Source organism: Nansenia antarctica (assembly GCF_963989245.1).
Source record: "Nansenia antarctica genome assembly, chromosome: 10".
NCBI classification, from domain to species: domain Eukaryota; kingdom Metazoa; phylum Chordata; class Actinopteri; order Argentiniformes; family Microstomatidae; genus Nansenia; species Nansenia antarctica.
In genome coordinates this window covers 11,693,599-11,709,062 of record NC_137680.1, presented here as the reverse complement: position 1 = coordinate 11,709,062, position 15,464 = coordinate 11,693,599, and the positions used below count along the sequence as shown (strand labels likewise).

Here is a 15,464-nt window from a genome sequence, read left to right as displayed (position 1 = left end):
CATCATAGAACTTTTATTTACAACAAGCATAACAAAAAAATCGCTAATATGGTGATGTGCTGTGCCTATACTAGACTGTTCCTCATCCAGCGTGCTTCATCATCCCCCTTCTAAAACTGCCATCCCCCCTTTTCATCCCTTATGTCATTTTATCAATGAACATGGTATTACTGTTATTTCAACATTTAAGCCTCTTTCACACATAGTTCCCTGTAACTTCCATGGAATCCCAAGCTGTGCCGACCAGACATTTTCGCCGTTCATTCATGAGCCAAATGCCGGTAGATTCGCGTCTTGCTCCCATTAACACATGTCGGCTTTTCCCTGGTTGCGCGATCTAACTAGAACTACTAGATCTACTAGAACTGAAAGCGGCAAGTAACAGGCACGTAACATCCATATGCTGTATAAATAAATATATTTGACAGAAAGTTTCAGACTTTTATTCAGAAAAAAAAGGTTAAGACTTTTATTCAGAAAAAAAAAATAACACGACTTTTATTCTTAAATTATTTTTTCCTGACTTTTATTCTGATCAGAAATTAAAAGTTTCAGTCACTATATTTCACAATATTGTGTAAGCACATTATAAGTAGTGAAATGCTTGACATGTATATTATCATCATAGCATAGTAGCCTATGTATATCAGGCCATAATTAGGTGACTGGTACCTTACAGGCCTGTGGTCCTAGGGTACTTCATAATATCATAGCTTAGTATATCATGAGTTCAACTTGGCCCATATTAGGTGAGTGGTCTACCCCCCTGTCTGTAGGTCTACCCCCTATCTGTCAATCTACAACCTGTCTGTACATCTACCCCGTGTCTGTCAATCTCACCCAATTTATGGTTATGGGGGCATATCTGTAGGAACACGCCCCATTGCCGCTTGTGGTTATATTTTATTTTACTATTGTACTGCTAATTGTATCCTGTCTTATTTGTCACTTATATCTTGTACTATTGTCACTTTTTATTTTTTTACTTATCTTGCCTTTTGCCTTATTGTCGTGTGCTGCAATATAAGGAACCGAAGCCCAAGAATTGTACTCTCTTACACTTGTGTAATGTGACGTGACAATAAAACTTGAAAGTTGAAACACAATCACACTCGAGCCACAGTCTTGTTAGCCTGCTACTAATCCCCCTGTCCCCCGCCCTCCCCCTCTTCATCCCTCCTGCCCCCCCTTGTCATGACAACCTTCATGGTTCATGTGTTGCATAACAGAATCTTTAAGACCATGAACTACTTAAAGGAGAATGTTACCCCCCCGCCCCCCAGCGGCGAGGCAGGGGGTACATTCTTCATGGGCAAGACGGTTCAAGCTGCATGTCTGGGATAGAAGACTCTGTTGCAGGAGGTTCTAGTTTGAGCTATTGACCATGTTAGAAAAGTCCCAAAGCAAGCCTCCCCTAAAGCACTATGAAGCTGACCAAAACAGCCCTAAACCCTTGCTAAACCCCTGTTCAATGCCAAGTGTTCAACATGTGTCTAAACGAGGGAGAGGTTTACAGGTAGTCTTATCAAAATAATCTGGTGGGCAAGACAGAGGCCCATAGATGGAGAAAGAGGACAAGAACGCGAGGGGAGAAAACGAAGCTTCAGTAGAAACGTTAATCCCGGAGAGAGCGACAGAAAGAGAGAGAGAGAGAGAGAGAGGGATTCAAGGGAATACAAAATCGACTGAGGCTGTTACTGTTCGTGGGAAGACTTTATGAAGCATCTGTTTAATGGTTATGGCTGGGCCTTCCTTCTCATACATATGACCAGAGGCCACCTTGGAACAGTAGGACTTAGTAACAGCATGACCAATAGAGCTCCAGATGTCTCAAACTAGTTTCAAAGTTTCTTTGCTGTGTCTCCCTCAATGAACCCCTGTTCTCACAAGTGTCAAGGTTAGAATGTGACACACACACACACACACACACACACACACACACACACAGTCATCTCGTTTTCCCCAATGGAACTCAGTTTGGCTTGATTTGATCAACAGGAGAGTAGTGGTCAAGTCTGTGAGCTGAGTGTTTGGCAGAGGTGGGAGCGGAGGTGGCCGTGAGCACAGTCGCCCGATTGTTATGATCCGTCAGGAGTACAGACCTCACTCTGTACTCGGCCCAGCCCTAAAACCATCAGCCCCCCGTTCATCCATCCAATCCGCTCCCTCTTGAGAACACAAACAAGGATCTGATTGGCGGTGAAGCCAGTGGTGTTTGTATGAAAGGCGCTGTTGAGTTTGAACCCTGGCGAACTGTCCAGAGGTGATCATTTGCAAAGCCTGACCTGAACAATGACTCCCAGATTTTGTCAACACTTTCAAACCAGATCAGTGTGATTTCGATTAACAGGAGGGGGTGGCTATAAACATAGCCGACTGTTTCCTACTAATAAAAACTTGTTGTGCTGTTTTGTAAACTGGGGAAAGTAGCTTTAAATGGGATTAAACGGATTTGCTCCTTGAAAAAGAGCTTTAAGATTGGTTAGATCATGTGAAAAGTGGTCCCATTGTCTTCTAGCTTGTTCCATGGCATCTGATTTGTGCATTTCACATCATTTGTTGTTTTTTTACCTCAGATTAATAATGTTTGGATAGCTTGAATGAGAGACAGACTCGACAGTGAGCTGCACAGATGTAGCTTAGGATCACACCAGAGACTTTCAAGAATGTTTTCATTAGACAAACGACCCGGTGATTTTTCTCTCTGCAAGGCATTAGGCATTTTTATGAGGGGGGGAAATAGTCGTCATTCTTCCCTCGCTCTCTCACTCCTCAGTCTCAGGCCTGACTTCTGACTTTAATTAAACTCTTCTTATCTCCCCACGAGGCTCACTGCCTTCCTTTACTCCACCACTCACTGGAAAAAAAGACAGGAATGTGAGGACACGTCCATATCTTCCTCTCATCCCTTCTCCCTTCCAGCCGTCCCTCCCTCCATCTCTCATTCCCTATGGAAATGAATAGGGAGAATATAGTATTCAAGACCTAATCAGATATGGTTGTCTGTCTTGATGATTTGAAGTCAGAAGGCAGAAGTTGATTGGCCCGTCACCACCGGACCTTGGTATTGGTCAGTTCATCTTACTGCAGAGGTGACCGAAGAGGTTAAGTCAAGATTTCTAATAGGCGAATCACAAGAACAGCCGTGATTGGACGCCTATTTCAAAAGTGAATCAGTCTAGAGAGACCATAGTTTTGTTATGTTTGGAGGTGAATGTCTTCTTTGGCTAGTGTCCTAATGTTACTGTGTAGATGTTTCCAAGTCTTAATGGAAGAACAGCACACACTGTCTGTTTGTTTGGCTCTTGTGCCGTATCTATGATCACCACTTGTACATTGACAGCGACAGGTTGCCCCCCCTCCACTCTCTCCATCCCCAGGCCTTTTTGATGAAGACCCCCCATTCCTCCACCCATCTCTGTCTTGTGGAGATTGAAACCTGTAGGTCTGTATGAATCCTAATCTAGGGGCTCCATTACCTCATGCTCTCCTCCCTCCATCTAATCCATTCATTGTCTGAATGTATCTTGTATATGAAGCAGGCAGGAGATGAAGAAGGGTCTTATTCACAAATGTTAACCCCCCCCCCCCACACACACACACACACACACACACACACACACACTGCCTTCTCCTTTCATCCCCCTCTCCCCTCACCTCCTCCCCCTCTCAGAAAATGTGTGGAATGTTCCCTCTTCCTGTGGGACCTGGGTTGCAGGAATGGCTGGTGGGGAGAGATGGGGTGGGGGGGGGGGCTGTTATGATGGAGACAGAGGGGGCTAAAGTGCCCAGTTATAGATATCTAGTCCAACAGATAGAAAGACACACACACACACACACACAGACCAACAGACAGGAAGTGCTCCTGGCGTATGCCAGCGATGCTGGAATGTGAGACAGAGAAGAAGAGCCGTAGCTCCTCCTCCTCCTGGGCCTCAACCTATTGCCACGTGAACCACAAGAGAACGCCTTTTTTTAATCCGTTACGCCCGTTTAGGTAATTTGATTCAATCACACCATTCTCCCCATTGTGTGGTAATGGTTGCGGGTTCAGCGAGACTCCAGATGTGTTTCCAGCTCCTACAATTCAGACCTGTCCCGTCCTGCGTCTCAATGAGATTAGAATCAAACAGGGACATGTTTATTTGAGTTGTGTGTCTGGGAATTAACAGGAGTTAATGAGTTTTGTCTGTCTGTCTGTCGGAGGGTTCTGGAACCTATGAATGGTGTTGTTGGATCACCGTGGTGCTCCTGTGCATTACTTGGGGGTGACATAATGGAAGTATAATAGCTTAGGTTTTTTACAAGGTTTTCACAGAATCTCGCAGAATTCCTCGTCCTCATTTCAGTCACTGGTGTTTTAGGAGATGTATTTTTATGGAAGTTTTGTTCCCCTTGCGGGGGGGGGGGTCAGTCAGGCCTCCATGTAGGGTTTGGTCTGATGAGCGCTGTTTGAGTGAAGAGGATTAAAGAAGCTTTTCTCTCTCTTCCCTCAGGTCGAAGGCTAAGAGGGAAAGCTTTCTACTACGTGGGTGGGAAGGTGTTCTGTGAGGAGGACTTCCTGGTAAGTTGTCTAAATCACACTTTCAATGCAAATTTTCCACCGAAGAAGATTTTTTGGGTTCGAGGATTAACACTTATCTGGGATCAGGAAACTGGGCCCAAATGTTCTGTACGTCTTTAAAATTAGAATGCGTCTTAGAGAAAGAGGATTTTCGAACGTAAGGACTCAAAGGACTTTGATAAGGCAACATGACTCTATATAGGCCATATATTATATATTTTACAGGTGAACACAGACTAATCTAATCCATGCCACATGTCTGCCCTTCCACTGTGTGCTACTGTGACCATGTGACCATGACCCCTACTCCCAACATTACAGTTTGAGGCTTTGACCTTGTGGCCCAAGTTCAAGTTTCTCATGGAGACTCACTGTATTGGTTTACTCCCGTGGGGGGTGAGAAAGGGCGGGGAGGGGGTGGGGGTTAGGAATTGGAGATAGTACTTAGCTGTGTTTTAGAGGGGGGAGAGGCAGAGGGCATTGCAAAGTGACACCTTCAGTAAAGCAGAGCCCGTGTTTGCCCCAAGTGCTCTGTCAAAATACACTTCTATTTTTAAGGCTCCCTGTTACAGTTTGGCTTTAATTGCCTAATCCAATCAGTTTTTGTTCCATTCTCTCAGTGTTGTTAATGACCCTAGCTTCTCCTGCTGGACCTATTACCCAGTACTGTGTTCTCCTCTCCTCTTCCCTCGTCTTCTTCTCTCTCCCCTGCTCCTCTCCTGTTCTCTCCTCTCCTGTTCTCTCCTCTCCTGTTCTCTCCTCTCCTGTTCTCTCCTCTCCTGTTCTCTCCTCTCCCGTTATCCACTTCCCTCTCCTCCTCTCCTCTCCCCTCCTCTCCTCTTCAGTGACACTGCTTTATTTACCCCCATTAATTAAATGTCAAGTTGGCGTAGGTGGCTTTCCCATGTTTCTTAATGAGGTGTAATGAGTGATCTGGAACTGTCAGACAGACAGACAGACAGACAGACAGACAGACAGGCAGGCAGACAGGCAGACATGCAGGCAGGCAGGCAGAAACATGTCAATGTAATATTAATGTAATGATGACAGACAGACAGACAATGTCTATAGAACTCTGAGGCCTCTTGGAATGAACACCCAGAACAGCAGATGTATTTGAGTTCACGTGTGAAGAGACTGTGGATCAGTTTGACATGACACCCAATCACTGCCCAGTTTCCTTTGGACAGCTCCTCTGGGTTCGAATAAGACCAGTGACATCATCACCAGCAGTGACATCACTGTTCTGTCCTCTCCTCTGTCTGTTGCAGTACTCAGGCTTCCAGCAGTCTGCCGACAAGTGTAACGCCTGTGGACATCTGATCATGGATATGGTGAGGGTCTATCTGTCTACACCTCATTGTGTGTGTGTGTGTGTGTGTGTGTGTGTGTGTGTGTGCGTGCATGCGTGCGCACGTATGCCCGTGCGTGTGTATCGGTAGGTGGGTAGCAACAGAAAAATGTAGTTGCTCCTCCCTCATAGAGCATCCTGTAGCCACATCTGGAGAAAAGCTTATGGGGAAGTGGTGCTTTCAGGACTACACACACACACACACGCACACACACACACACACACACACACACACACACACACACACACACACACACTCATGTGTAACAGACATGCACACATAGTAGCAAGCATACTACACCATCCTCATCCATAGAACTTTTGCACACACACTTCACTCTCAAACACACATACACACACACACAGACACACACACACACGCACACACGGGTAAAACCAGGACACAGACCCCCCCAAACCCCCCAAACCGGCACACAAAGGATGTGAGATCACAAGCCTAGTCCTCACTGGGAGTGGAGCAGCACATGCAGGATTTCCCCTGACATGATTCTACACATGCTCACCATACATACATACATACATACATACATACATACATACATACATACATACAGAGCTGTACAGCAGGGTGGAGGGGAAGGATATGTTTTCCTGCTTTGATTGGATCATCTCACACACACACACACACACACACACACACACACACACACACACACACCTGCTACTATCTCCCGATAAGAATAAAGAGTCACATACAGAATTCTCAAGAGAGACTAAAGACTGTACTTGTATTTAGGTAAGATGAAACAGCATTACAGTCATTCCTGAAAATGGTACTGTATGTGTTTTAGCACACGAGAAAGCCTCAACGGTGTTCTCTGTCTCTCCCCGGTCAGATCCTGCAGGCCCTGGGGAAGTCATACCACCCTGGATGTTTCCGCTGTGTCATCTGTAACGAGAGTCTGGACGGAGTGCCTTTCACTGTAGACACTGAGAACAAGATCTACTGTGTCAAAGACTACCACAGGTGTGTGGGTGTGCCCGCTCAGGGATGGGAGGGGGGGGGGGGGAGAGGAGATGGGTGAGTGTCCAGTCCAGTGAAGGGCTAAAGGGAGTGGCACATGGCTATTGTATCTTTTGTCTAAAAGCAACACAACACAACACAACACACACACACACACACACACACACACACACACACACACACACACACACACACACACACACACACACACACACACACACAAGTGTATAATGCAATGAGACCTCCAGTGCCAGAAGCAGCAGAGGGAAGCCGCGAGGCCTGTGTCTTCTGTTAGAACCATCTAACAGCTCTGTGGGGCTGATGGTGACGGCTACACCCAGCACAGGAGAGTGAACCCTATGCAACTAGCATCTGCCAGTATAGGTTGCTTTTGGTGAGCAACGTTTACAGTCAGTATTTGTATAATCAGTAGACTCTGTTACCAACCCTTCTCTGCAAAGGTTCACCTTGGTTGGCCCATTATTATTTTTTTCATCCAAAACCATTTTAGAGGAATGTACGTTTGTATATTGCTCCGGATATGTGTATTCCAGGAAAAACAATGAAGAAATGCCGGTATGAACAGTACCGTATTATATGAAGGTACATCTTGTGCGCTTGCATGTGTGCGTGAGCACGTGCGTGTGCGTTTGTGTGTGTGTGTGTGTGTGTGTGTGTGTGTGTATGCAGACCCAGTCATGCCCCTCCACAATGAGAGGCTCTTTGTTGTACACTCTCAGACATTCAGGTGCCAGCCATCTGCAGATGGATGTGTGTGTGTATGTGTGTGTGTGTGTGTGTGTGTGTGTGTGTGTGTGTGTGTGTGTGTGTGTGTGTCGGGGAGGGGGGGGGAATTCATTTCTCCTTTGTTTTTCTATTCTTTTTGGGGGGGGTTGGGTGAATCACATGTGTGAGGAGTGAGAGCCAGCACATCTGCAGGCCTGGCGGCTCCGCACCTCTCCTTAGGAGATTCCTCTCTTCCACACTGCCTGCCCGTATGAGAGGAGGGGGGGTGCAGACTGGGGAGATGTATAGAGGGGGAGACTTGGGGAGGGATAGCGGAAAAAGAGGGAGAGGGAGATTGTTGGGAAGGGACTTGGGAAAGAGGATGAGAGGTAGAGAGGCTAGCTATAACCTAATGGTCAGGATCTACACTCAAGCTTGGGGGTCTCTCCAGGGAACCAATTTACAGTCTGGAAAATGTCATAATTTCTGTCCATTCTTTCATGTGTTCAGGGTCCTGGCCCCTAAATGTGCAGCATGTAACCAACCCATCCTGCCCTCAGAGGTAAGCCCTGCCCCTATAAAAACCCTGTAAAAGGTTTGTCTTTAGTGTATGTCTTTCTCAGTGTAATCTCACTTTATTCTGGTCATAACTTGACAAAACGGCAATGGTGAGAAGTAATGTTTAAAAATGTTCTGTGGGTCTATTGTACTATATCGGCTGATTATGGGTTGGCCATATGAATCTCGTGTAAAACCAGGGGAGGCTGGCGGAGGCAGAAATCGGAGGACGGGGCTCTTTGTAATGCATGAAATAGAATGAGGAATGGTATGAAACGCACAAGCCTCCACTGTGGGGCGTATCACCCTCCAGGGGGGCATTCCAGTGCGACCCGCATCAGTGTGGACTGAATCACACTATCTGTCATAAGACCATATCTCCAGGGTGTTTATGTACCCAGACTCCCCCTGACCTGGTTCTCTCCTGGTGGGGTAAAGACTGATAACCACCCCGGAGGTGAACCTGAACTTGATGGGAGGGGGGGGGGGTACAGATGTGAGGAGAGAGAGAGTTCTGACGCACAGGCAAACAATCATGTGTCCCCTTTAAAGAGGGGAGGGAAGGGGAGAGGGGGGGTGTCTAAATGTGCCGCATTATCAGGTAGATTTAACGTGTGTCAGAGGGACTGGGGAGGGATGGCAGAGGGGAGGGGTGGCAGGCGTGTGTCAGGTGGTCAGCTTTCCCTCATTAAACATTTGGAAATCTCAGAAGTCCTCTCTGCTGAACCATCAGACCACCATGCATGCATCCTCCTCAGCTCAGACTGTACATTCACACTCCCAGACAGACAGGAAGACATCCATTTCAGCTCACTTTTACTCTGTCTGAGCTGAAGCAATACAGGTTAATCTAAAAAAATTACAATATTGTGGAAAAGTTCAATATTTTCTGTAATTGAATAAAAAAATGTAAACTTTCATATATTCTAGATTAATTACACATAAAGTGAAATATTTAAATATAAGCGTTTTTTCTTTTAATGTTGATGATTACGGCTTACAGATCATGAAAATCTAATCCAGTACCTCAAAATATAAGGATTTATAATACAGAAATGGCGACCTTCTGAAAAGTTAGGGTTAGGGTTGGGGTTTATGCTCTCAATACTTGGTTAGGGCTCCTTTTGCACGAATTACTGCATCAATGTAGCGTGGCATGGAAGCAATCAGCCTGTGGCAAATGTTACATTTCATTTGGACCAGGGTCACCTGCTATCAAACGGTGTTGTGTTTACATGGGAGTGATTTGGGAAGTGCTGGGAGGAATGTTGGTTGCATGTTTGTGGCGGTGCAGGTCCAGGTGCAGGTGCAGGCAGGCAGGCAGGCAGGCGGAGCACCTACCCATGTGTGCTACTCCCTCCCTCCCTCTTCAAAGACTCCTCCAAAATTAGAGTTGACCCCACTGGAATGCTGTCCGCCCCTCCTCCCCACCACCCCCTCACTTAGGCAGTAGGGGTAGAATTGTAATGTTGTGATGAAAAAGCGAGGAGTTAAATTCCTCCTCACAAGCTGGTGGTGGATTGCTGGCCGTCAATATAACAGCATGGGGAGGGAGTGGGAGTCTGTTATTAGTTCATTCACTGGATAAAACTGTTTCACAAGCAGATATGCAGTAGTAGATGAACAACACAGTCTGTCCCCCAATAAGAATACATTTGAAAATATTTGGACAGTGACACAATTTCTATAGATTTGTCTCTACGCCACCACAATGAATTTGAAATGAAACAATCGAGATGCAGTGCACCCTTTCAGCTTTAATTTAAGGGGTTAAACAAAATATTGTATGAAACGTTTTGAATTGCAACCCTTTTTATACACAGTCCCCTATTTTCAGGGGCTCAAATGTAATTGGACAAATTAACATAATCATAAATGCAATGCTCATTTTTAATACTTTGGCTAGAATCCTTTGCAGGCAATGACTTTCCGAAGTCTGGAACCCATGGACATCACCAAATGCTGGGTTTCCTCCTTTGTGATGCTTTGCCAGGCCCTTACTGCAGCTGTCTTCGATTGTTGTTTGTTTGTGGGTCTTTCTGCAATTAGTTTTGTCTTCAGCAAGTGAAATGCATGCTCGATCGGTTTGAGATCAAGCAATTGACCACTGCAGAATATTCCACTTATTTGCCTTAAAAACCTCCTGGGTTGCTTTTGTTTTGGGTCATTGTCCATCTATACTGTGAAGCGTCGTCCAATCAACTCTGCTGAATTTGGCTGAATCTGAGCAGACAGTATATCACTATTATATTCACTTATCCGGCTGCTTCTGTCTTCTGTAAACATCATCAATAAACACTAGTGACCCAGTGTCATTGGAAGCCATGCATGCCCATGCCATCACACTGCCTCCACTGTGTTTTACAGATGATGTGGTATGCTTCGGATCACGACCCCCCCAAGCCATCTCCATACTTCTGTCCAAAGATTGCTGTTCCAGAACTGGGCTGGCTTTTTTAGATGTTTTTTGATAAGTCTTATCTTGCCTTTCTATTCTTTAGGCTTATGAATGGTTTGCACCTTGTGGTGAACCCTCTGTATTTGCTCTCGTGAAGTCTTCTCTTTATTGTAGACTTAGATAATGATGATATGCCTACATCCTGGAGACTGTTCTTCACTTGGCTGAATGTTGTGACAGGGTTTTTCTTTACCATGTAAAGCAGTGGTCTTCAACCGGGGGTCCGCAGAGGTACTGCAGGGGGTCCGCCAATTTTTGTCATAATAATTCACAATTTTCACCAAAATATTTAGAGAATTGAAAAATATAACAAAAATGATATTGAGTAAAGTACAAGCATTAATAGGCAATAATAAACTACTTTTGACAAAAACAATTTACAAAATAAATTATGCCCATGATGCAGAGTCTAACATAAAGTCAGCTGGAAAAAATAACACACCTGTCTAGCAAGCTAGGTGTTGGCTAAAACGCTGCAGTTCGGTCTTCATTGCGAAATTAACGTTAATTAATAACTAGCATAACGTTACTAATTTAGTTACTAGTTTGATAATAACAAACCCGCCTCTTTGCTTCTCTATGCGCCGCTCCTTTACCATTCCGAGGTCAGATCCCGTGGATCAGTATTGGCGCGCGTCTTTGAATTACGCACAGCTATCCACGAGATTCTGGTTGGCCAAAACCGCGCGGAGCTGGCTGCGCATTTCAATGCATTTCCGCGGATTCCGCGGTGCCCTCGCCTGACGTGAAATGCGCAATTGTTGATCACTTGGAGGCACTCGAAAGTCAATTTGAGAAGTACTTTTCTGATGTGCATGTGCCAACGTCTAAGCACAAGACATGGATACGGTTTCCATTCAAAGACAATGCATCCGACGCCTAAACCTGACAGCCGCTGAGGAAGATCAGCTGATAGACCTAACCACAGACAGTACACACAAGAATGTGTACGAGTCACGGCCTCTCACCCAGTTCTGGATCCATTGCCAGAAATACTTCCCCCAACTGACAGCAAAGGCCATGGTGAGCCTCTTGCGTTTTGCAACAACTTATCTTTGTGAAAGAGGATTCTCCTCCCTCACCTACCTGAAGAGCAAATACAGTTCCAGACTGCAGCCTGAGGATGACATGATGCTCTGCCTGACAACCTCCATCTCCCCCAGAATAGACAGGGTGTGTACCACCCACCAGGGCCAGTCATCTCACTGAGGTAGGCATACCTGGTTCCTGAAGCTAAAAGTTTCATTGTTGAAAAATAATAATAATAATAGAAAATATAAGCCTCATCAGTCATCAACAACAACAACAACAACAATAATAATAATAATAATAACCAATCATAATTATGCATGAACGTTTTATCAATCATAAACACATATAGGCTAATAACCCAGTTTATAAATAGGTTAATACGGTGAAATAAAAGGTGAATGAAGTAAATATAAAAGTTATTATAGGCTTTAAAATGTGAGACATTTAAAAATATATATTACATGTGGGGGGTCCCTGTTCTATTTGTCTCTCATCCAAGGGGTCCTTGGGTTGAAAAAGGTTGAAGACCCCTGAAAGGATCCTGCGATCATCCACCACTGCTGTCGTCTATCGACGTCCAGGCCTTTTTGTGGTGCTGAGCTCACCAGTGCGTTCTTTTTTTTTCTCAGAATGTACCAAACTGATGATTTGGCTACTCCTAATGTTCCCACTATCTCTCTGATGGATTTGTTGGATTGAGAGCTCCTGTTGTGTGTTCACAGCTTCCAAATGCAAATGCCACACTTGGAATCAACTCAGACATTTTACCTGCTTAATTGATAAAGAAATAACAACGGAATAGCCCATACCTGTCCATGAAACAGCTTTTGAGTCAATTGTCCAATTACTTTTGGTTCTTTGAAAAAGAGGGGGCTACTAAAGAGCTGTTATTCCTAAACCTTTCCTCCAATGAATGGCTGTGAATACCCTCAAATTAAAGCTGAGAGTCTGCATTTAATTTTTTTCATTATATAACTGTAACCAAATATATATGGACCTAACTGTAAATAAATAGAAATATTGGGAAATATAGGCATATAACAGTTTGATGTGAGTTCTAACAGGCCTCAGTCTTCGGTGACAATAATGAATATCTGTTTGTTTATCTGTCTGTCCCTGCAGGGTTCTGATGAGACTATTCGGGTGGTTTCCATGGATAAGGACTATCATGTTGAGTGCTATCACTGTGAGGTAAGTCAAAACTGGGATACCACAAACACGCACACGCACACACACACACACACACACACACACACACACACACACACACACACACACACACACACACAAAAGCATCACCAAGATGATTTCAGTTCTCTGCCACAGTCCAGCTGTTGCTAATTGCACCACGTACTGTGCTGCGTAGCAGAGCAGACCAGACAAGGCCACGCGTCGACTCATCACTCATGGTTTTGATTATGATTTCTCAAGTGACTCTCCTGCCTCTCTGTTGCCATTGCTTCAGGCTGATTGACAGGCTGGGATTCTGAGGGCCCTTGACAACCAAGAGCAGCCAGGCTATGGAGATTAAAGCTTTGTTTGGAGTGTGATCTCGCATAGAAGTAACTCCACTGTCAAAGCAATGTTAAATTATTAAAAAAATCAGAGCAGAGGAGAGGCGGTCTTCTTCTCAAATCAACGTGATTTTGAGGAATCCCTTCAAGTAGTGTTGACCTTTTCACTGAAAAAAGACAGAACAACCGTCTATGTTTATTCTATGGCCCACCATTGCACATTATTGAATTGAATTCGAAAGACACAAATGTTAATGTGATTATTCCTGAAAAAATTGGAATTTGTGCTTCTTCTTCTTGATGTTATGATCAAATTCCCCTCCTAATCCTCTGTATTCCCATGTTTTGGCAGGACTGTCAGATGGAGCTGAACGATGAGGAGGGGCACCGCTGCTACCCGCTGGATGGGCACCTCCTCTGCCACTCCTGCCATCTGAAGCACATCGAGCCTGGCTCTTCTTCACCCACTGCTGCCTCCTACCAACACCAGTTTTAGGTGCAGGGCGCCACCTGGTGGCTCTCTGAAGGAACTGTGCATAACAAGCAGAACCAGCTTTCTGCCCAAAAAGTGGCTGGGTAGCTGTTGGAAATTGTCTGAATGATGAATGAACAATTGGCCTATATCTCTGATTTCTTTAGGCGATTGTGTGTGTGTGTGTGTGTGTGTGTGTGTGTGTGTGTATTTCATATTAAATCAATTTCTATATATTTAGAACATTGTGTGTTAGTTGTCAAGGGGGCTGACCTACCATATGAAAAGAATATTTTAGCGGTGTAATGTTCAAAGGATTCCATAGCTGTGTCAAGTGTCAGAATAACCTCGAAACAGCAACGACTTCTTGATGTTATTTTAATGTCTGGTGCCAAAGCCTTACTTTAAAAGCAAGCAAGCAAGCATTCAATTATACAGGTAGTACTTGAAAAAGTCACAATTAGATTTTTGTAGATATGAATTTTGCCTGTAAATATCATGATAATACTATTATCAGTTCCACATGCTATCAACATACTAGTTATGCAGTATGATTTCATGTAGATACTGATAACGTAGATATGCATTTGATAGCATAGCAGGGAATTGTCTCAGGAGTGAAGGGTTGGATGTATCTGTGTGAGTGAAGATGTTTCCATTACAATTATTATTTTGTTTTCTTCCAGTGTTTATCAGCTAAAATGCAAAATCCAGATCTTCAAACATAGCAATTTAATAGGCTACACACATTTTACCTAATTCTGTTTTCCACATAACTGAGATTCATGTTTGTTGGACAGTGTGATTTCTCTTCTAGACCTGATCGAAAGTAGCCTAGTCAATCCCATCTCTTTGAAACCTGTGTCTGAATGTCAACCCTTCTAGCCTAGCCTGTGTAGTCCATCCTTGTATAAATCCAAATACATGACTTGTTCCGCTAAATGTTTCACCCAAAGCCAAACTTGTTTTCAAAAGCACTGTTCATCTGCAATAAATTAACTATCACAACCAACAAACATAAACATTGGTTGAAGTGATCCATAAAACAGTACTGCCATTTTGGCAGGAAGATATTTCAAAAATACAGTATGTTATGCTTTTTAATGTCCCGAGTACAAAGCATGTATCAATAGAGAAATAAATGATTTGAAATCTACTGTAACAATAATTTGTGTGAGTAACCTCCTAATAACTAATTTGGTTTGAAGTGAACATTTTATTTTGACTCCCAAATCATACATTTAAATATCATGTTATATGCTTTACTATTATATTTATGGCTTGTCTTACAAAGTACTTTTATGTATCATTATGAATCCTTCGTTTTCTAAGTAGGTCTACATAATATGGAGTATTACAATACTGTATTTGAAATGTATTTCAGAGAATGCCCATATATTACATATTTTTAAAAATAAATGCACTGTATTACATTGTGAAATGGTCTCTTGTCTCTTCGGAGATTGACAGCTATAGATCTCGCTGCAGAATCCTGGTTGGGTCTGTACTTAAAATGATACTGATCGTGATATTTACACAATAGGTCTATGGGAAACGATCCGACAGCCTGTCGATTTCAGAATCACTAAAAAAACGAATGAACTTTACACCAGAGTAAAAGCAGCGTAAAAGATTAAGCGCTTAGTTAGATAGACATAGTATACGGACCTACAGTAAATACAAATATGAGATTAAACATTCAAAACTCCCCCCCGGAATATCAACAATTCAGAAAAAAGAAAAACATCTTAACTTTTGATTGGGTGGGCAAGACGCACGTTTGGGTGCCCATAGCCACCACCGG

At 43.9% G+C, this 15,464-nt stretch overlaps 1 protein-coding gene across 1 annotated transcript in view; it reads left to right on the top strand.

The window, feature by feature from the left end:
• Positions 1–15,214, top strand: part of limd1a (LIM domains containing 1a) — a 26,292-nt gene extending 11,078 nt beyond the window's left edge. Inside the window, exons 3-8 of the mRNA XM_080541290.1 lie at positions 4,497–4,564; positions 5,836–5,898; positions 6,773–6,903; positions 8,137–8,188; positions 12,797–12,865; positions 13,541–15,214. Coding sequence (XP_080397416.1) covers positions 4,497–4,564; positions 5,836–5,898; positions 6,773–6,903; positions 8,137–8,188; positions 12,797–12,865; positions 13,541–13,684 — 527 coding nt within the window. The 3' untranslated portion in view covers positions 13,685–15,214. The remainder of the gene's footprint in view (positions 1–4,496; positions 4,565–5,835; positions 5,899–6,772; positions 6,904–8,136; positions 8,189–12,796; positions 12,866–13,540) is intronic.
• Positions 15,215–15,464: the final 250 nt, after the last annotated feature.